The sequence below is a fragment of the Pyrgilauda ruficollis genome, unplaced genomic scaffold (assembly GCF_017590135.1).
Source record: "Pyrgilauda ruficollis isolate IOZ18807 unplaced genomic scaffold, ASM1759013v1 scaffold94, whole genome shotgun sequence".
NCBI lineage: Eukaryota > Metazoa > Chordata > Aves > Passeriformes > Passeridae > Pyrgilauda > Pyrgilauda ruficollis.
Window position 1 is genome coordinate 447,449 of NW_024531488.1, and position 23,451 is coordinate 470,899.

At 37.3% G+C, this 23,451-nt stretch overlaps 1 protein-coding gene across 4 annotated transcripts; it reads right to left on the minus strand.

Moving 5' to 3' along the window:
* Positions 1-209: 209 nt before the first annotated feature.
* Positions 210-21,849, minus strand: CARNMT1 (carnosine N-methyltransferase 1). Of its 4 annotated transcripts, none has more exons than XR_005956998.1 (8): positions 20,585-20,983; positions 17,886-18,081; positions 16,790-16,953; positions 9,546-9,686; positions 5,387-5,565; positions 4,276-4,385; positions 3,272-3,375; positions 210-3,020 (listed from the first exon to the last, which is right to left on the minus strand). XR_005956998.1 is itself a non-coding variant. In XM_041489463.1 (8 exons), the coding sequence occupies exons 1-8, from the start codon at positions 20,914-20,916 to the stop codon at positions 2,919-2,921; spliced, it is 1,356 nt and encodes a 451-aa protein (XP_041345397.1). In that variant the 5' UTR covers positions 20,917-20,984; the 3' UTR covers positions 210-2,918. The 4 variants fall into 4 exon arrangements, 2 of the variants coding, with proteins under 2 accessions (XP_041345397.1, XP_041345398.1); XM_041489463.1 differs by having other exon boundaries at positions 3,272-3,403; positions 20,585-20,984; XM_041489464.1 differs by having other exon boundaries at positions 4,272-4,385.
* Positions 21,850-23,451: the final 1,602 nt, after the last annotated feature.

Below are 23,451 nucleotides of genomic sequence, written 5' to 3' on the forward strand. Positions count from 1 at the left end.
CCGGGGGAAGGGGCTGCCCGCCGCACTGCTTGACGGGAGGAGCGGGCGGGAAGCGCCCTCACAGCCAGCCCCTCATCCCGCCGGGAAGGGAGGAGCGGGGAGCGCCCTCACAGCCAGCCCCTCATCCCGCCGGGAAGGGAGGAGCGGGGAGCGCCCCCAGAGCCAAACCCTCACCTGGCCATGAAGGATGGAACCAAACACGCGAGACATCAAGCCTTACAGAAAGCTTTAATATCCAAAAACTCCAGTCCACTACACACACTGAAAATTGTGGGAAGTGCACATAGAGACATGAAACTTCCCGTTCTTACCATCCTGGCAACCAAGTTTTAGAATATAACACATTAAAAAAAATACAGGACGTTTTACATTTATCAAACTCCATACAAAGAAATTTTACACTGAAGATTATGCAGCATTTTATTTTACGTTTGTTACCATGTATAGTTTAAGAGTGACACTGACGAACACCTTGAGCATTTCCCCCTGCATATAAAACTGAATAAAACAATGATCAAATTCTATAATGCACAATTACCCCTGTGCATTACAGTACAAGTGGCAAATTCTAAGAACTCATAAATGGGACTGAAGATAAAACACTAACAGCTCATTCACAACATTATTTTGCTTCCAACTCTTTATGTGACTGTTGCAATTTAAAAGCAGAATGCTCAGGAAAAAGAAAAAAACCCAGCATTTTTTATGTCAGAAATAAAAAGCACATCATTGTATTATACCATATGTAAAAATATTTTCAGAGAACATACAAAAATGGCACCTGTGACAACATGGAGTGGTAATGAAAAAAACCACCAGCACACAGGATACTGACACTCAACCATAAATAGTTCCACTGCTTTTTTTTTGAAAAACAGAACAGCACATTTCATGTTACAGACTGTGTAAGGGGCAGTAACTTGGTAGTATTACAGACAGATATGCTACTCAGAATCAGCTTAACTGACATTCAGCTAACCTCTGTCCTATTTCAAGAAGCTTGAAAATCAACTAAATTACTAATCATATTCTACCTAATATGAGAAAAGTGTAATGAAAGCAAAGAATCAAAAAAGACAAATTTTCTCAAAAATTAAGTGGTACAATGTGGAAATGAAAGCATGTGGTTTTTTACTTTTAGCCACACAAAGACTTGTATTTTTGAATTATTTGTTGAATATCAGCATTTAATCTTTAAACACATCTCCCTTGGAACAGGGTAGAACTTTGACAGTTCATGCACTTTTAGAAATAAGAGAGTTCAAAGAAGAGTAGCTTAAGCCAAACTTAAAAACTTCTGTTCTGTAGAGCAAAAGCCTCTGTTCTCAATCAGGATTCTGAGCTGAAAGGAACATAATACTGAAACACATACAAGCATGTGCTCTCTTACGCAGTGTTAAAATATTTTTTAAAAAGTTTGTTTTTCTTCCTTGCAGATTTTCAATTTAGAAATAAAGGCACAAATTTCTGGCCTTGACTGGAAAAATTGAAAAACCAGGAACAGATCCTATTAAAGAGATGTGATTAGGACACCACCATGAAAGACAGGACAAAAAATAATCAGAAACAAATAACATACTGACCAGTGTCCTTTTAGCCAAAGAAGAAAGAAAAAATTCAGCCCTCATCATAATGGTTTTATATTTTAAACATATTTTTGAAAATGCATCCAAATGGCACTTAAGGTAATCAATATATTACGCAAACAGAATGCCTAACATGACACCTCATCTCAGAGTAGTGACTGTTAATTAAGGTTTTTGTAATTTCTTACATAACTTCAAAGTGACATGAGATTGTATGTGACATGACAGCCTCTTGTATAGTACCATGACTTGTAGATTAAATATTCACCTAAGCCACATCTGTTAGGGAAAAAAACCACATTAATAGGGGGAACCAAGAAGCCACAAGGGTAAAGTGAAGTTACAAGGAAATTGTCTACTATTTGGCCTGCATATCCTGGCTCAGATGGAAGTAATTAGGTTATAGCACATATTTACATGTAACTTCACTGCTCTGACAGGTATTTTTATGTTGTACTACCTACATGTGGCATGGATAACTCAGCTGTGTTTATTGAGTTTAAAAGTTCTGGCTTAAACACTAAGAAGATGATGCAAAATCAGTGTTATTTCAAGAAGGCAAAGCATTTAACACATTTCAGTTCCAACACTAAGATCAATCAGGACCGGTGCTTTCCTCAACGGAGTGTAACATACTGCTGCTCTGTGACAGTCTGCTTCTCTTTGATAGTCGCTTTTTCTTCACTCTGTATTCTGCTTTCAATGTAGCATTTCTAATTTCCTGTGGTTCTGGTTTTTGATTTAACAGTGGTACAGCCAAAGATCAGAATTTGTATAATATCCTATTTTACTTCAGTTGCACAGGAAATGCTCTAACAGTTCTGATGACTAATTTACCTGTTCAAGAATAATTTTATGACTTCCCAACCATTTCAGACTTCATAATTTAAGTATACATTTACAAATACTTCTCTAAAAGTGATACAGCTAGTACAGTAAGCACCTCCATGCATTCCCCTAACATCAAGTAGGAAAAAAAATCACTATAAATCTATGAAAAATGAGGCAGCATTAGCAGAGAATTAGCCTAGTTATGGCGAACATTAAATTTTGTTCTCAAGAAAACACTTTTGCTTTTATATTTAATGCATTCCTAAGCACAAAGACAGTGCATATGAACATTTAATCTTTCACAAGTGTATTACAAATATCCATGGCATAGTATATGTTTGAATAGCAATAGATATAAGAAAATAGACACTATCTATATCCTCTTAGGAACAAGAAGGCACCACTGATTTGAGGTTGTGTCCATACATCACCAGATGATTTTATTCTCATTTCTAGCTTTCAAGCGAATATTATTTTCTCATTACCCTATTCAAACCACTACTATTCTGGTTTTCTCACCACAAACAACACACATTCATAGTAGTATTTCATCATGGAGAGTTCATTCACAGTGTAAGTTGACAGTACAGATTCTTTCTCCACCTGAAAACAAAGCAGTAGTTTTCAAGACAGCTTCTGCACAGCAACTATACAAGAAAATATTATATTGTTATTAGATTATGAGGCTCATCTATGCACTTCTTATAAAATGAGAAAATCAGGTAAGATACATCATACACCTAGAAGTCATTAATATATGCCATTATATTCAATGAAATTCATGGTGGTTTAATCAAAGCAGTTTGTCTGATTCATAACAGTACTGCTTATTGCAAACTACACCATCTTCTTACCTCTATATGGAATCCATATTGCAGGATAACATTTTTTATATCCTCGTAGCTTAATTCTATGGAGAGTTCATTTCCCAAGTTTTCAAAATGGTAAAGGAGAGGACCTGAAGTACAAAAATACAACAGAAATGGCTACCAAAAAGATAAAATATGTGTTAGAAGTCAAAAGTACACACTGGTAGTGCAACAAACACTTATATCCAGATTCACATGTAAAAAAATATGGAAGGTTTCCTGCCCAGGGAGGGTTGGAACTAGATCATATTTAAGATCCCTTCCAAGCCAAACCATTCTATGATTCTATAAATACTGACAAAAGAACATATTGCTGTTACTTGAATGATTCTTATAATGAATATCAATGAAAAATAAAAACTACCCTAGTTCTTATTCAACAATTTGCAACATTTCCTACCAGATTTTGGTTTTTGTATCTTAAAATTTCTTCAGTCAAGCATCACTGTTGTCTCTATAGCTCAGAATATTTAAGTCTGCCTAGGAGCTCTGCTAGCATTCTGGCTGAGAGCGATCAACTGACCAGTGACTGACCAGTTTCTACTATGCATAATGTTTAATGCCTGTGTCTTGTCTAACATTCTTTCAACACGGAAGACTCCAATCAAATTGAATTCCCAAAATTTCTGCTTCAATGCAGAGTATCAATTAGATATTGCAAAAAAAAAACCCCAAAAAAGCAAGGATGTATTTTGAAGTTCCGTTTTCTTAGAAAAATAGCAAAGAGCACCACAGAATACAATATTTGTCAAAAACAAGCATTTGATGCATGAATGCAAAACCTGCCACTGGCAAGATTTACTTGCCTACTTAAAAATCACAGTGCTGACTTGACTGCAAATAGCAAACATCTGATAACTTCTGAGATAATTTCCAAGCCCTGTATTTTTCTAGCCGTACAGTTTGCTGCATAGACAATTACTTGCATGCACTTCTCAAGTATACTATCAAAAATAAGTCAAAAAGAGCAGCTGGTCACACTTGCCTACATTTATCCATATTCCTCCAGGCTTAAGAATTTTCCATATAGTATCAATATAATCAATAACATTATGTGCAGTATCTATGAAAAAGCAAGTTGCTACGCAGTCCCACGTATCTGCATGAAAAGAGCAAAGTATACAGAGATTAGTTTCAATGCTTTTAACCCTATAAAAGTTCATCATTTAACCCTGGTATTTGTTCATACCCTCAGAATCACCTTCAACTAACAGCAGCTGAAGGCTCTTTATTTTCTTTGCAAGTAAGTATTTTGGTTTACATTAAAAACTGTTAACTTTGGGCTCATTGGGCCTGTAGTCATGTGTATATATGCACATACACTACAATTTTACATATACCTACTACTTCTTCACTTAACAAAACAGTTCATACATTATATAAAACTATACATACTATATACTGTAAAATGTAAATTTTATAACACATTATATACAAATGAAGCCCCAAGTGTTCTATTACTCACCTGTCCTATAAATTTCATTATGATAACTGTTAAAAATACAACTGCAAAAATCCCCAATCATTTTAGGCCTCCCTAGATAGTATCTAGAACAATATAAGTCTGCACACTAAAGTGTACTTTCAGAAGTCACTTAGCTTTAAAACATTTTACTCAGTATTTTAATATCTCCCCAGCTGTTTTTAACTAGTCAATTCAACAAGCAGGAATTTTTCAAGTCTACCTTTTAAAGCATGAGTCTCCCTGTTTTTCTCTAAACAGGTATTCTTGAAATAGCAAAAGTTTTAAGTTCTGTAAATAAAAAAATATTAGAAGCCTTAATTTATGCCAGTCTTGGATGTTCTACTGTTAAACATAGAATCTTCAGGAAATTAAGCAGCTGTGGGGAAGGCTCCCGCATGATCTGTTAGACAAGGAGGTGTCCACATTTTCTATAACTAGGAAGAAAAGCTGATTTGGAGTAAGAAATAGACCTATTGATACAGCTGGAGAAATAGCCTGAGTAAGAGAATCTTGCTACAGCTAGTTCTTTATATTTAAAACTGGTAGATACACTTCCATTCCCTTTATAATCTGTCCCAAATATTCTGGAAGTCTGTAAAACGACATGGATAGCCTAGAAGTTTGCATTTACTCACTGCACTCAGAATAAATTTCCTGAAAATCCCCTGCTGTCATAGAGAAGTTTGAACCAGAAGGAAGACTGTGAGGATCAACATCTGGGAAATAAATTGGTCGTATCTGATCAGCAGATCTTCTGTTATTGCTAAATTGATGAATCCAGGGATAAAGCTTACATGAATTAATTTGAGAGCATCTGCAAAATATGAAAACCACCAAAATTTGTTTCAACTAACTGCTTATCTAGAGTCTAGAAATATAAGAGTCAAAGTTCTTGTAACAGCTCCATATTTGCCAGAAAATTTAGTCTAGTTCACAATACTTTGGACCGCCCATGATAAGAAAGTGATCAAAAACTTAATTTTAATCTGACAAAATCACTACTACAAAGGAATTGCCTTTTTCAGTTTTAGAATTTTCCTTTATGACTTCTTGTAATTTTCTCCAACTTATTTCTCTGCCAAGAAGAAAATACATACACTTATTTTGTAAGATTAATGAAATTTGTAATTTGCTATATTCCATAAAGCTGAGACTTGCTGGATCATCTCTCTTCCTATTAAAAAAAAAACCAATCCAAAAAATCAAAAACAACAAACAAACAAAAAATAACAGTTTCATTATTTCTTTGGAAACATTTGTTATCATTCTAAACTTTTCTGATTCATAATCATAGGAAGTTTTGAAGCACGGCTAAACAAAAGCATTTTTCAGATGCTAACTGAAAAGATGTTTAAGAATTAAATAATTAAGTACCATTTTGCATAGCACAATAATAGTAATTTTAAGTTTGTAACACCTGGATCTTTGCAGTCATGCTAAGTAAAGATGTCTTTGTAAAACAGCTTCTGGACTGACATGACTAACTGAATCAACTCATACTTAAAAAAGTTATGAAACACAGCATTTAAGTGTAACAGGAAGCTTTTTCCACCATCCTGTAAAATCAGTTTGTAACTAAAAAATGAAAAAACATTTTCTTTCAAGGACAACAGAAGACATATCTGTCCCACAAAATACATATCATCAAGCATTTCATAAACTGCAAGCAATCTACTGGGTTATAGAAAGTGCACTCTTTTGGCTGGTGATTAGAATATATTTGTGATAAAGTGTTTGAAATAATATTTTTTACCTTCTCTATGCCACATCTCTATTTCATTTTATCAGTTAAAAACTAAAACTTGAGCAGCAGTATACAGCATTCAATAACTTTCTTCATGTATAAATAAATACCAGACATATGCAGTTGGTTAAAAAAAGCAAACCCCGAATGAAGGACAAAAAAAAAAAAAAAAAAAAAAAAAAAAAAAAAAACCCCAAAAAAAAAAAAAAAAAAAAAAAAAAAAAAAAAAAAAAAAAAAAAAAAAAAAACAAAAAAAAACAAAAAAAACAACCAACCCTAACCACTATGACAGCAATTAAAAAAAATTTAGAAAGGAGTTCATTGTTCACATAGACTTTGAAACAATTCCAATTTAATACAAAATAGCAAATCTCTTTCATATACAAGTCTGAAAAATTCCACTTCCAGTTTCAACAATTTTTACTTCAAAACAAAATACTCCAGTCCTTGGCAATTCCATTCTTACAACAAAAGATGTGTTATACACATTCTATTACAAATATCTAACTTAAGTGTGACACACTTTATTATTTTCCATAGGGGTGGGGTATTCAGTGTTCAACATTTAGCTTAAAAAACAGTTTTTGAAAAAATGGGTCAGTCAAATCTCACTTCTCACCACTGGTATACACATAAAAATATAACTTAACTGTTTTCATACTAAGGCACTAATGGACATGCAACAAACACAACTAGTAGTCTCCTCCAAATGTCAAGATTTATCTAAAATTGTATTCTTTCCAAAAAGTAAAGAAGAAAAACACACCAGGTAAGAACATTAGGCACAGAAGGGAAAGGAAAATGACTGAAGCAGCTTTGGAGCCACTGCAGGTTAACTAGTCTAGGGTCACTTTATTCTCAAATTAGAATTTCCTCAACAGAATAACAAACTCTAAATAATTTCAGATATTTACAGTGACCACAGTTACACTGTAACACATACTCTACATACTATACCATGCAACTTTTTCCACTGTAACAGAAGTTCACAATTTCAGAGATATGAAAGGTTTTTTTAAAATGTGTGAAAAATCAGCAAATATCACTATGCACACAGAAACACTAAGCCAATGTACCACATCTAGGAGCCTACTGTAGCAATGCTTGACATTCAAAACAGTACTTTGCTTCCTAAATATAAACCACCATCAGAGAAAGAAGGTAAAGCTGTAAAACTCTAAGCACAGATAAGCAAAATCCTCATGCTTTTATCAACTAAAAATAAGTATAAATTGAATTGAGATCACAGTTAAAAACTAACTGCAAATTCGTTTTTTCTGACCACTCTTCTTTAGGTATTATCTTCAGCTTATATTGATCACTGCTGTTTCTACCAGTTTCAGAAAAGCAAATGTGCACTTCAGAAGGCTAACTGTAACCAGATACTTCAGACTAAACTGAAAGAATCTTCCAAGTCCCTAAACCTTTATAACAGGAGATTACATCAAGCCCACAATTACACCTCGCAGAAAAGGATGCTTGGGCTTAACTAAATTGACTGCTGCTCAGTCATGCTAGCAGTATTCTCTTCCATGCTAACAATATAACTGATAACTTGTCCAGCAATGATACAGATTACAGTAGTTGCAAAACACTCAATTTTCCTGTCCAAAATTATATAATGCATATATAATGCATACTGTTAGCAAGTTTAATGCATATACACCTCTGCTAAATATTCTACATGAACACTACATTCCTACATAGGAAACACTACGTGAGCATTAGATGCTAAAATTACTACCGTTAGTAAAGCATGAATCTTTAGGATAATTTCACATATAGGCAAAGACTCTCTATTCAGGGAAGCATGTCATCAGAGGTTAGGGGTGAAGTTAACTAACCTCTGTTAGTTCTGTGACAGCTCTGTGAGAGCTGAGCAGTGCTCCAAAATATGGGAAATTAATGCTTTTATGTAGCTTTGAAGTTCCAAAGCCTAAGAGGAATATGGTTTCCTTTTAGTAGCTAAAAGGCATCAGTCAGATCAATTATAATATACAATTTCACCATCAAATGAGTCACTTGAGAATAATGTAAGAAAAAAAGAACAAGTGAACCTCCAGTAAACATCTATTATCATCACACGGAGCACTACTGTTATATGCAGATACTCAGCAGTGTTTTCCCCTTGTTTTTGAACAGTAAGCTGTGTGAGATACAAGAGCATCACAGTGGGCCATTGATAATCAGTCTGTAAAACAGTCTCCAAAACAATATGGTAATACAGAAAAAAAGCCAATAGTTTAGGTATTTTCAGCAAAGGTGTGTAATTTCTGACTGGTGAATGAACTGTCAAATTCTGCCTTGGTCAACTTGGACTAACTGCCTCCCCCAATAAAACACCCTCCAGACTTCTTTCAGTACTTGCCCACCTGTAGCTTTCCCACTCTGTTTCTTAAAAGAACAGTTGCATGTGCTGCCTTTTTTCTTCCCTAACAAAGTAGTAATTCCAATGCAAGTGGCAGAACACCAAATACAGAAATGTTATTTAAAGTAAAACCTGTAACATTAAATTTACTACATTTAAACTTATTATCTAAGCATAATTGTGGAACTATTAACTCTTAGCCTCTTGCTCAGCATGCTTCAATTATACTTTGTCTTTCTTGTCAAAACAGTGCCTAAAATTTCAGTATGGAAGGTGATACTTCTTTTCTTAAACACACATCCTCTGTTAATAATCACCACCACTAAATAACATGGACATATTTACTAGCCCGTATTCAGTAACAGTAAGTCCATTTTACAGAAACAGATGTGAAATAAATCATAAAACCTAATCAAAATTTTGCAGAAAATCTGTTGTACAACTGAGATTTTAAATCTCACAACTTGAAAGCCATGCTTACTGTAATTTTAATGACTCAGATACAATACTTCCTCCCCCATTTATCCCTAAGACTTTTTTTCCTCAAAGCATTCTAAAGAGTATGTGTGCCTTGTAGTACAACTTATAAATCTATTCTTTGAGATGCATATATTCAGACTTCTCTCATTTGTAATTTTACCTCTCTAGGTTTTATTTAGCAAGTAAAACATAAACTATATACCTGTTGAGTACAAAGTTAGAAGAAAAGAGCATAAAGAGGCTCCACTCATTTCCTTGGCAAGCATAACCGAGCATAGCTATTTCCCACGCCAATCTACCTAGCCCAGCACCAGGTACCAGGATATTAACTTTGGAGAAATCCCTGCAACAGAACAAAAATAATAGTTAAGTCTTTATCTGATACCTGATACCCCTTAATACAACTTAAGAGGTTCAGCCAAACATTTTTCCCACCATATACTTAGATACTGTATTATGCTTCCTGTATGACTTCACTTTTAAATTAAACTGAGCCTGCTCTGATCAGATTTTGTACAGTCAAAATAATTCACAGAAATTACTCAAAAGAACATATACAACCCTCATTCAGAATACAGAGCATAAATGCTATACATAATTTGTTTTCCTTAGAAGTTCTACAGTTACCCAGCCAAAAATTTCTCAAGTGAATTGAAGAATATTATCATATAGCACAATGTATTTTTCTTTAACGTCCACTGATAATCAGAAAGCATTCTAGACATATTTTTGTTACCTTGCAAGAAAAAATAAAAACACCAAAATCCCAAATATTTTGACATAAGAAATGAAAACATAAAATCTCCACAGCCTGATGAATAATTCAGAAAGTAAAAACCTTAAAGTTCCAGCAATGTTCTTTATATGCTGCTCACTGGTTTCCCCAAAGTACTCTAAGTGACATACTTCCTAAATCAAAGTACATTGCAGCTCTCTAACCATTTATCCATAACTAGGCATCAAGTTGAAAACAACTAGAAAACATTCAGCAGTGTGTTTACTGAAATACTTAAAATCTCTCCCAAGTACAGCAACTAACAAACAGAACTAAGAATCCCAAAAAAGGAGACTCACCCCTCTTTGAGGCAGAGAAGGAAATACATACATATTCTGTCACACTTCCACCACAACGCAATCAAACCTTCACTCATAAAACAGAAACGACTCACATGCAAAGTTGAAGATACTTAATCTAAAAGGAAATAGTTTTTCAGTTTCCAGTCATAAACATGACTTCAAGAGTTCACGATTTCATACACTGAGGCATGAATATTCATACACCTCTCGACATTGTTTTGCATATCACCTTCAGATACAAAAAAACACATCTACCAATTTATATGCAAGTACATGAAGGAGGCCAGAGCCAGCAGTTCCAAAGGATAAAATGCACCAAAACACAAAGCCTTTGACTACTTAAAAATTCAGAATGCCAAAAAGGGTTCAAAAGAGTAAGGATGATGCACAAGCAAGATGATAATTAAAGGAGTTACATAAATTCTAAAAGCTGTACACTACACATTTCTGAACACTATTACCCAAATACCAATAGGAAGTATTATTCTTTTCTAAAGGCCACACAAACTAACAAAGCAGTATTAACTGTGCCTTTTGACTTTTGATTTCATCATCTAGTTGGCAAAGTCTCCAAAATGGAAAATCATCCCATTCATTTCCATTCTATTATACATCCAGGCTCTTTTTCTGACTTAACAAGAAGCTGGAAATCAAGACTTATTATTATTACTTAAGAGCACTCTTGCGAAGCAACGGTTATCATTACCTCTCTTCTACAGGGAAAACCAGAAGCTAGCACAAAGTCCTACTGAAAAAAAAATGCTTCAGGAGAAAACTACATGCTCAATATGAAATTTTTGAAAATAGGGAACCACAAGAAGGAAGAAGAAAATGTGCTTCTGATAGAAGCCAGAAAAGCTTTTATCTTACAGCTTTTCGTATTCATGATGACACAACATTATTCCAAATGGATTTTCTAACCTAATCTCCATTTCCTTACAAAATTTCACTTTATTTATTAAAGACTTAGACTAGCTCTACACAGATTTTAGCACCCCCATGTGGACACTTCTGTGATAAATGGGATGATAAGTTATAAACCACTTTCAAGATTACAATACGTTGATTAGAAGTCTTTTCTTAAAGCAACCTGGCAGCTAATAGATATGAAGGTATATTTGTATTTTGAGATCTGCACCTTTATGCACCGTGAAACAAGAAAAAACTTCTATCAGTCAAGTGAGCTGATTTTAAATTGCCTGTAGTTGTCTTTATCTATTTATTCACAATATAAAGTCTTTGTACTTCTACACAATATTCTCTTTTTCTAGTGCAGACTTAATTGCACTTTCACTTGCACCTTTATTAAGGGATTAGAGTCTGGAAATCTGTTAGCAATTTCATTTCTATCATGACTCTTCATATCAGTTGCTGGAGAATGCTCCTGGCCACCAACTTAATTTCAGCAACAGAGCACATCTAATAAAATACAATATAATCAAATCTCAGTCCACTAACATTGACACTAACTTTCCAAGAGCATATTTTTGAATTTATAGACTGACAAATTATGTATGTGGCAAATTTACTGTTGATAGTGTCCCCTCATCAGAAAAAAAAAAAAAGTCTAACACTTTTAACAAGATTTGAACTGTTTGTGACAAACTGTTAATGCATTATGTTGAATTTTGAATACTTATAACAGCTAAAAATCTTCAATTGCACAGAAACTGCTTTTTTAATGCCTATAGTCCTTTAAGAGGCTAGAAAAACAGTTTTTCTCGGATGGTTATGTGATTACACCAATTACAAAGTTAACTAAAAAAACCCAAAAAAACCAACTGTGGTAACATAATAACCCAAAGGGATCCAGAAGGAAAACTACCCTCGAACCAGCCAGCAAGGACAGGATTTCCATGACACACATCTAGCAGCCGTTAGGAACATAGTATCCAACAAGTACCCACTGCATACCTGCGGGCCAAGAGGGAAGCAGCACCCACCTATTAATCTGATAGGTGCAGGGAAAGCTGCGGGCCAAGCAGCAGAGAAGAGGGCTGCACAGTACTATTCGCTCAACTACTGAAACTGCAGAAGCCTCCTTAAAAAGACAATGGAGAAATATCAGAAACAAATCTTTCAGGCCCTTTTCACACTACATGTTTCAGTGTGATATATTTTCAGCTTTTAGAAAACTATTGATATTAATGAAGATTTTAACTTTTTTTAAGGTGTCCCTTTTAAAAGGGGAAAATTAAACATGACAAAAATGGAGGCTTATTTCATGTCTATTGTGTTGTAAAAAAAAGTAAGGGTGCTGAAAATGTAAACATGCTTAGCAAAATAAAATGAGAGTGTCTAATCAAACACAATCCTCATTTTCATAAACAGAGCAGTTCAATTTATCAAACGAAGTAATAAATACATATCTCATACTGAGATGGGCTTCAGATCAGTGGAAATACCAGCACAGGAACATACTGTGGGACTTCTTTCCTAGTGTTTACGAGGTCTGTACATTTAGATAATAAACACATCCAATTCTCAGTATTCCTATTTCCTTGTTTTACTTCAATCATATTGTCGGTGATTTTTTTGAAGACAAATGGTAAACAGCACAATCATTTCAAGAGCAATTCTCTGAACTTCACAGCTGAGTTTTATATACTTTCATTTAAAGACCTGCAAAGCACAGAGTGATGCAGTAACACTGACAATCCATTTGCTCCTAAATCCAGCGTGTAAAGCAAAGTTTAGGCTAAGTACAAAGACCTCCAAGGGCAAATACATTTCACATAAAGTCAAATAAAATTCAAATAAAGCAGAAATTTGAACTCCACTATAAATGTGACTAAGCACACTCAAAAATGTATAGTCAAGCTCAGGTTCAGGACTAATAAGCTGTTTTTCATATTAAAAGGAAACTAAGATCTGGCAATTTCTTTTGGGCTGCTCTGTCAGCATCCTGTAAAATACATTTGATAGCCGGACAGCATGACACAGATGAATTTTAAATTATAGTTCATTCTAGAGGCCTAGTTTATGAGAAAACTGGAAAAAATACCTAAGTACATTGGCTTTGGCCATGGAACGACAATGAACAAAAAAGTTAATTATTTCAAAGATTTCTTCTGGACAAGAAGCATCTTTGCATTGTCTCACCTAAGCAGGAAGAGCAACACTACAAGTGAAAGGAAACCAAGATGATTGAAAAAAAGGAGAAGCAAAAAAACATTTATGAGTATGTTTGTTTGGATTTTCAACTTAATACTTCCCTATAAAGACACTTCAATATAAACACAGATGAAGAAATAAAAATGTATCTATGTTTTACTATTTTCTCCTACAGCAAGTAGGTTCATTCTAATCCAAGAAATCCAAGACACCTAAATAGTACAGAGCTCCTGCGAGCTGAATTCCAACATGAAAAATTCAAGAAATCTATCAGTTGTTCAGGAAGACCTGATCTCATGGGATTTACTTAAAACTGCTTTATTGATTCTGCTGACAGATTCTGTGTTAAGGTGCTAAGCAGAAAGAGGCAGGAACAGCTTTTGCCATTTAACTTACCTTTAGATGACAGCCTAATCAGAACTAGACTGAAACACATGATAATACATGGTAAGTAGCACCTACTAAATAACTATTGTGATTTACAGCTGCTTTCAACCATTGCTTGCATTACTTCTACTTCCCAAAGAGCAAGCACTTCACTGCTTTTCCTGCCATTTATATACCAACTGAAGGCCTACGTGTCAATCTTGCAAACTGCAATGCTATAAGGTGTGCAAGCAGAGTGAAATATACTTCAGTAGTTGCAAAATTTAAACTCCATTTTCACATGATTCCAATGCATGCAATTAATAACATCAATAAACTATGTTAACTAGAAACTGAATGTACCATTCCATTGAGTATTACAAATTTGATGAGTACTGCAATTCCTTTTGCAAAGTAAAAGGTGGCTGGCACTGACAGTTTCAATTTAAAAATATTTATCATTTTCAACATAAATACATTTTTAAAAAGTAATTTTTTTTCACCCAGTGCAGTTTTTCTCTTGCACTTTCATTTCATTCTTTCAGGAGACTTTAGTGCTCTGCTACAAAAGAAAACTCTAAAGCAATACAAAGCTGCATTCTGAGGTTCACTTATAGGCTGCTTTCTTTTACACATTAGAGTCCATGGTCAGCCCTCTCCCACTATAAACAACAGACAGATAACTCACTGTGGTCAGTTCAAGTCCTGTCAATGCCTTCCAACTGAAAAAACCTGTCCACTCCAAGATCACTGAATCACAGAATACGCTGAGCTAGAACAGATCTGTCAGGGTAAGAGTCCAGCTCCTGGCCCTATGCAGGACACTCCAAGAGTCACACCATGTGCCTAAAATCATTGTCCAAACATTTCTGGAACTCAGACAGGCTTGGTGCTGTGACCACCTCTCTGAAGAGCCTGTTCCAGGGCTCAACCACCCTCTGGGTGAAGAATTTTTTCCTATCTAACCTAAATCTCCCCTGACTCAGCGGCATGCCATTCCCTCAGGTGCTGTCACTGGAGACTGAAGAGTTTGTACAAAATTTGTACAAAAACCCCAGATTTAGCAGCTAGCAAACCCTGCCAAGGAAGTTATTTCTTCCACAAGGGTGAAATGGGACTGCCAGTTAAGGCTGGTAGTACACGACTCTGCCTCTTACCTCAAAAAGGAAAGTACACCTAACCAGGAGAGCCTTCTGTCACCAAGAAAAATGAGTGAGTTGACATAGTAGCTTACAATACGTGAACAGAGAAAAGGTTTTACCTAAGTGCTACAACAGCTCCACAATGATAACTTAAGTAATACACATTTCAGAAATTAAAAAAATGCTGTTTGATGAACTCAAACTTGTAGTAGAGACGTTTGATCCGTACAGTGATGTACTGCGATTTCAGCACAGAAAAAATAAAACTCAAATGGTACTTCAGAGCTACCACAATAGGGAGCAATGCTCTGCCACATTAGTTTCGTCCAACAACAACCACGAGAATTCTCTGTAAAGAAGCACAAAGCTGTCAACTTCAGATTCACCCCATCTGTTACCACATGTTGCTTCCTAATATCAACAGAAGGTTTTGAAATAGAGTTTATTGATGACAAATGTAAAAGTCAAGATTTTCCAGTCTCAGTCATGAATCTCTTAAAATGTGACATAAGCTACCTCTGCCATAACCAAAATCCATTAACAGCTAGCAGACAAGATAAAAAGCTGAATTGCTACTTTGGAGATTAGAATGAGCTTTTGCAAAACTAACTGTGAGTTTTCCTACAGATCTACACATCAGAAGTATACCTGCAGTATTAAATTCATTTTTTATCGTATGTAAGGCACTATTAGCACTAGAAATATTGCAGAAAGTTCACTTACAGATTAAACATTTTAAAAGGTGTATATACCTTTAGGTAAGTCAGTTCAAGGCAAAATAGAAACCATCTACACTCCATGTTCTTCCACCACAGTCTTTACTAATGAAACTAAATGATGGCTAGCAGAAGAGACTTTTCAAATTCACATAAGAGCATTATTAATAATTACTGAGAGAGAAAAAACACTACAATAATAACCTGCTATATCAAACCTAAGCAGTGGCTGCTACATTTATGAATAAAAATTCTCAAATTTTCCCACTGTAAAAGACTACTAAATTTAAACTAAAATGTACTTTAAGATGACTGGGCCGATTAATTGACAGAACAAATAACTATGGAATTCTTACAGCACAATAACCTTCTGAGGCTTTACTAGTATGTTTCCACCTAAATTACCTAAAACCCCTGCATCAATGACGATTTTGGCATTGTTAACAAGCCAATACTTACAAAATGACCCTCTCATGGTGTAACTAAGCTTTAAGAATTGTCTTAGAACAGCTGTCTGAAACCAAGGTTAGAATTTACTATTTTCAGGATTTAATATTTTTTACTAAATTCTTGCAATTAAGTGCAACTGCACTAGAGGTTAAGTATTCCTCCTTCTTTCTATAATGAAGAGCAAAAGCCTTACTTCCTGCTGTCAGAGTCCTTCCTTTCACCTGCAGCAGACACACTCTGAGAATCTGCTAACCTGCAAACTTTGCTTCACTAAGCACAACTGAGTTAACTTTCTGATGTCTCTTACTTAAGATTTACATATATTGTTATACCCAGCTGCAGAACAACAACAAAAATTTATTACTGGTTTACCTGGTATTACTTTGTGAAGCTTATGATTATACTCTTTTCCAACATCTTGTATTAGAAATAAAAACTTTCTTGATTGAAAAATAAATTCCAATGAGTTTATAAAAAATTCTCTACTTTTGAAACAAAGCTTTTCATTACTCCATAAATTCTGTTTTAGATTTGTGCAACAGTGTAAGTCCACATAAATATAAGCTTTAAGACACTATTACCATCTTTCTTTAGGAAAGTTCTTTATAATTTCACTAATAATTGGCTGGTAGCAGGAATCCCTCTCAGACTTTCCCTCCTCACTCCAGTCTCTCACAAATTGTTTCAACGTGGACTTTAATTTATCCATGTCAAATGTTGAAGCTGGTGTAATCTTCCCACTTCCCTGAAAGTGGAGAGAAAATAAAAAAGTTAGTGGAAAATATACCAAGTATCTGGAGTCTTCAGGGGGGAAAGGAAATTATGAAGAGAAAAAAGGCCATGCTGCAAGAACTGCTGTAAGCATCAGCTGACAAAGCACTTACGTGTCACTCCTGGGACCTGGGCTTAAATCCACCTTAATATCCTCAACAAACAAAGTTTGCTGGCCTCTCTTTAGCATTAAAAAGTGCAGTTTCCATATCAAACAAACAATACATAGCAAAGCACAATTGGTAGTCCCTATTCAGGAAAGGATCAAGGCTTAGCCATTCCAGAGGCTGAACTGCACACCCTGAAAAAAGGGTCCCTTTAGATACTGGTAAGGCAAAACTGAGAAGCTTAAATTAGAGCTGCCCATTACTGTATCTTGGCTGTATCACAGGAGGACTTCAGTTTCCATCTCTGTCAGTCCTTTAAGTCTTGGTGTAATTTTTTTCTTTTTTATAGAAAGTAGGCCAAGTAGTAAAAAAGTGTTTACAAATAACATTAAAAATACTTACAATCTAGAATTGCAACCAATTTATAATGATGTAAAATATAAGAACCTACATGAAGACAGACAATATCACTTATATTCTATACAGTTAACAGAAAAAAAAATAACTTTAAAATGTAACTGGGTAAAGCTAGAATTCTGGAGTGAAAACAATGATTTGCCAGATTCACAGTTAGTTTTTGTAAATGTAACTAACAGAACTAACAACAAACAGCTTCATTAAGCATAAGCTCTGCAAAATGTGAAAGACAAAGAGTGAGAAAAGTGTGAGCAAACAAGAAATGGTAAAACAAGGAAGGAAAAAGAAAGTTGTAGGTTTGAGGTATTCAAAACAAATGCAGAAAATCCCCAAGCATACAGTATTTAATTTTGGAGCAAGAAAAAAGTCCATTTTAACATACATCTTCTCCATATTCCTTATTTTCAAACATATGAACACAGTCATTCACAATGGTTTGTAGTATTTCTTGATTATGATCGATGCACTTCCGAATCTTGTCAAGGTGAGGGAGAAATTGAGGAAGAAGACTCTGCTGGTTAGCTGGGAGAGACTTAAACTGTCTCTCTGTTCTGTTCACTCGTTCATGCATATTCGTTCTAAAAAGCAAAAGTTTTAAATATTTAGAAGCAATATACAGACATGTAAATAGTTCATTCTAAGCTACTCCAATTACAATTATTCATTTTTTTATACACAGAAAGTGAAAGTTTTCTGAAATTTTTTTAGGCAAAAATTCTTTTAAGCTCTAGTTCTACCTCACCACTCTATTTAACACATTCCAGTTTCAGAGGACTATCCTTTCCTCCTTACTCTTTCATCCTCAGCCACTCATTTCCAGAGCAGGTGCTCACTACCTTAACACACAGATCTATAAAATTTAACAATCAACCATCTTCCAAGTTTGTTTCACAACTTTTCACAACAATTTAAATTGAATTAATTTGATTGCAGTGGTAAGCTTCCATCACAGAAATAACAAGATGTGGTGTGGGAATTGGGATCCTCAAAATCCATTGCTTTCAGGAGAACTGTCAAAGTCTCAACTGGACCATACCAGAGTTCTGGCAGCCTCACTAAGATACTAAGCTACCTTCTTTTAACAGCATATTCCTCATAAGTACTGTGAACATGATCATGTGACTGATGCAAGCTAAAAATAATTTTCCACTTCCCCAGGATAGAAATTTTATAAAAATGGTGACTCCTCTGAGATTTTGCTAGATTTGATTTCTGTCTAAACTGACAGAAGTATAGTAACAAAGCACAGTCATGATGACTCTAGAGAGATAGTTCAACAAGAGATACTAACCCTTTTGACCACCAAGTGATTTTAGCCGTTCAAGTTACACTGAAGTTTCCCAAATCCTGTGTCAGCATACAGCAGCACAAAGCTGAAAAAACTAGCCATTATGAGAGACAGCTGCAATTGCTGGCGTTTTAGTTACAACTTCATTCTGGAAATTTGACCAGGTAACATCTCATTCACATGTTACTGAGAAGGGCTTGTTCACTGCAATAGCTACACTGGTTTAAAATTTCATTCAAGGACAAGAAACAGAAAAAAAAAAAAAAAAAACAAGAGAAAAAAATAAACTGATGCTCTACATAAAGCACATCAGCTTAGCTCAAAAACATCTTCCTGAAATTTTATCAGAAAAAAAAAAAACAAACCTCTGAACCTTATTCTCCATCCTTTTATGCTAAATTACAACCATCCAGCAGAATGAGTAACTGAAATCAGAAAAAAATGCAAGTAATGAAATTATGTAATTTTATGTCTAGAAAACAAGAATAAGATCTGGACTTAATTTGAGGGTATATTACTGTCTTATTCAAACAGATGTTTGTTTCCAAGTTAACTGGAAATATCCATATGAGGAAACAAAAATTCCATTTATTAAATACCAAGATAGGTAATTTCGCCTAAATTTAGAATTATTTCTTTGAGACAGAGGTAATTTCATTGAATTTCTACACTGGAAACCTGAATCACATCCTTTTCTTATGTTTTTACTGAAACAAGTATTCAAAAGCAACCCAAAGCCACAGTTCAGCAGAAGGCTGAGAAAGATATTCCCAGCTTCTAAGGCCTGAGGGTGCAATTATACCATTAATATAAATAAATTACAGGTCGGAATTGCATTAGTAGCAATCGGTATTAGATACTTTTGACTAACTAGGTCTTCGATCCGTCCATACTGAATTAAGAGAGTTCACTTGGAAGAGACATCAAAAGGCCATTCAGACCAACCTCCTGCTCAAACACTTGTCCTGGAAGACAAATGAAACTTACATGGACAAACCTCCAACAGAAGAAATTATGTAAGAATCACCTTCTCCTACCAAGAACCTCACTACCATGTACCTATTATGCCTGTGCTACATTGACAAAAAAAGGGTCCAGCACACAGTAATGAGCCGCATGATGGGGTTTCCTTAGCTGAAGTACAAACCTGCTTCCCAAATCTATAAACAGGAAACAGTTTACCAAAACACTTTTCCTGACTGGACTTTTCCAGGCAGGCTCCACTACCTTGCAATGCGAGTTAACTTGCTTCCTCGTCTACCAAACGGATTCAGTCCTAAAACTAGGTGTCCCCACCACCGCCGGTTCGTTTCTACAAAGCCAGCAAATTCTGACTCAACAGATATTATTAAAAACGGCATCCATAATCCCTAGCAATGGGTCTTATCTCCTCTGCAAAGTAAAATGTCTTTCAAGAATTTCCACCCATAATCGAAACACCATTCTGCATTTCTTTGCCAGCAGGAGATAATACGGTTTTGTAGGCTGAACAGCATCTCCGAGCATTTTATCTCCTAAGAGACCTCAAGACACTCTTTTCAGGTTTGATACTTTCTTTTATGCTTTCTAATAGACAGATACAAGGCGACTTTGCGCGTATCCCGAAAGGAAAGTGGTGCAGAATCCCTGTGCCGACTCGGGGCTCCGCAGCGCGCCGCCAGCAGAGCGGAGGCGGCCGCACCAGGCGCGCCAAGAGCGAGCGCCGCGCTCCGGGGGCCGCGGGGAGCCGCGAACCCTGCGGCGAGCGGAGGGACCCCCGCAGGGCCGCACGCTCAGGGGCAGGCCTCAATTACCCGTAATATCGGAAAGCGTTGATGATCCTCCGAAAATGCTCCCGCTCCAGACGTTCCTCCTCCTCCACCGCCCTGGCCGACGACGTCGTCAGCGCCTTCGGCTCTAAAAGCTGCCGCCTCCGCCGCTCGTCGCTCAGCGGGGCCGCCCGCTCCGCCTCGGCCTCCGCGCCCATGCCGCTCGCGCTCTCTCCCGGCCACGGCAGCTGCTCCCGCTCCTCCTCTCTGCCTCGCCGCAGCCCCCTGCGCATCACCTTTGCGGGCGGCTCCCTCTCGCCCTGGGGACGCGGCCTTGGCAGCGCCGCTTTCCGGGACACGGCGCACGTGGCCGACATGCCCCGCGCCCTCCAGCGCCCGCGGGCACGGCCGGCGCGCGCGCGCACCGCAGCCCTTCCGGCGCGCGCCGTCAACGCCAGGAAAGTATCGCGAGAGCGGGGCGGGCACGCGCATGCGCATTCAGCAGGCGGAGACCCGCGATCCCGCGCCGGTGCCGCAGGGATCGGGAGCCGCCCCCTGGCAGAGCGGTGCGCGCTCCCGAGCCGGCTGCCATCGCAGGAGACACGGTGCCCGGCCCCGCTGTGTGAACGGCACGGCGGGGTCGCCCGACGGCGGCAGTGGCGCGGACGCACCTCGGGCGTGCCGGGGAGGACGCGCAGCTGCCGGGCTCCTCGGGGGTGCGCAGGCACAGGAGGCACGGGCGCAGCGCTGAAAGCACAGCCCGCCGCCGGCCGCCGCTCCGCGCTGGGCTCAGGTGTACGTGCGGCCCCGCTGACAGGCAGCCGGGGCAGCGAGGTCACTCTGCTGACAAGAGGCACTACTTCCCGCTCTGCACCAGGCTGAAGACGGATCATGTTTCCTGATGACGGAGGATGGGCAAGGACTAACTATGCGGAGGGAAAAGCAAAGTGTCTAACCTTACGAAGTGAGTCACTAAATACTACATTTCCTCCCACAAGAGACTTTGCCCTGGATGATGGGCACATCCTCCTCCATCTGACAAAACTTGTCTGACCAGGTGCAGACACCATGTCATGCAGCAAGTCCCACCATACACCTTTGCACCGTGCTTTGAGAAGAGGTGACTGATAGAAGACTGCCTCATTTGTAAGGGCCCATCCCCTCAGCCTTTAAACCTAAAGAGCACTACCATGCCTTCTGTCTGTCTAAAGATGGGGCAGCCATTTAATAATCCAAGTAAAATAGCAGGAATAGGAAAGGGTTTTGGCACACTAACTTCCTCTCTGTAGTAGTAGGAGCATCAGCTTCCTAAAATAAACTTTCACTTTACTCTCACACTGCTCCTGCTCTCTTGTAACTACAGTAACTGACCAGGCTGTGAATGGACGCTGGACACTGTGTTCAGTGGCAAGGCCAGAGAGAAACCAAAGACATACCCAGTTTGATGGACAGAAGAGTCGTTGATCCCAAGTGGGTATGTACATTAGGAAGCACCTTGTATGTGACAAAGCCAACATCTGAATCAATGATACATAGTCCAAAACAGAAATTCAGCTTTTAGACTTCGAAGGTTAGAGTAGGAGTCATAAACTCTGAGAAATAAATAATTTGTTCCTACATCAGTGTTTATGACTAGTCATATTCTAACATCAGAAAATCACCTTCTAAATATCATACTAATTATATAACTGTATTTCTGTCCTTATATAAAATCCATTAGCCTTTTATTGAACACCACCACCTCTGTTGCCGCACATTTCTGAATACACACCAGACACTGAGCAAAGCTTTCTCTTACTTGTGGCAGCCTGAGATTGCTGCCAGCAGATGACACCACTTCCAGAAAGTTATCTATTCTTCACTAAAGAACCACAGGCTTCTGTCATGCATTTCTCCCCAACGATTTCACAGCTACCACAGCCCTGGCAATGCAAAGGCATTCACAAAGAGCAAGCTAGAAAAAAAAAAAATTCTGTCAAGGGCTGTACCACCTTCAAACCAAAAGCATTCTGCCAACATGCCAAGTAACAGGCCAGCTCTGTAAGCTTTTATAATATTTTATAATAGCACCTGAAATACTTTATCTACCAAACAGACTCAGAAGAGTTCATTATCTCTTATGGCTGAGTTGCTGCAGCAACTGGCAAGAACCACAATTTAGGCACACCAGGTGAGCCTGGACAGTTTCTATATCCATGCTATAGCACTGCTTGGCTTCTTTTACTACTTCTTATGGGTGAAGTGTCAATGAATTTTCTGGATTTCTTTTGAACTGGCTGGCACTGTCCGCCACCTTTGGCATTACATCTCAGAAGGTCAGTGTCTGCTGCATAAAGTATCACCTCTACCTGCGTGAAATATTACCTTAATATAAATTGGTCAATCTGTTTCAAATGAGAAAGTGCCCTCCAGACTAGTATTTGTAAAATTTGGTGAATACTAGTTCTGTAGCCACTTGACTCACAGCTTTCAGCATGTTGTAAACCATGGCCCATTTTCCTTTGGTCTCCTCGACAGTGAGTGGTCCCACCATTTGCAGTCTCTCCTTGCAAAGCAGCTTCTCCATTCCCTTAAAATTTAGTTGCCCTTCTTTTAAGTCCACTATGGACTCCCTCCAAATGTAGAAACCAGAACTGCCCAGCTCTTAAAACATGGGTCCACTGGTCTTACACAGGAGCCAAGTAAGACCACGTTTTGTTTGCAAAAATAAAATAAAAAATTAAGAAAAAAACAATTTGATGAAGCTCCAAACTGTGGCATGATTATAGAAGAGCTGTTAAAGATCTATGCCCTGAGCTCTTATTACAAGTTGCTGAAGCACAAGTTCAGTAACATGTATATTCCAATGATTTACACCACACATGTATAGACCTGTATTGGAGCTCATCTATAATTTTTCCCTATAGGAGGAT

Excerpts from the sequence above, each read along its gene's own strand:
- CARNMT1 (XM_041489463.1), bottom strand. The coding sequence starts at position 20,916 with ATGTCGGCCACGTGCGCCGTGTCCCGGAAAGCGGCGCTGCCAAGGCCG. Across the intron at positions 16,954-17,885 it reads ATAAGGAATATGGAGAAGAT|GGAAGTGGGAAGATTACACC; the intron begins GTATGTTAAAAT and ends CTCCACTTTCAG. Across the intron at positions 3,404-4,275 it reads CTGGAGGAATATGGATAAAT|CCATTTCTGTTGTATTTTTG; the intron begins GTAGGCAAGTGT and ends TCTTTTTGGTAG.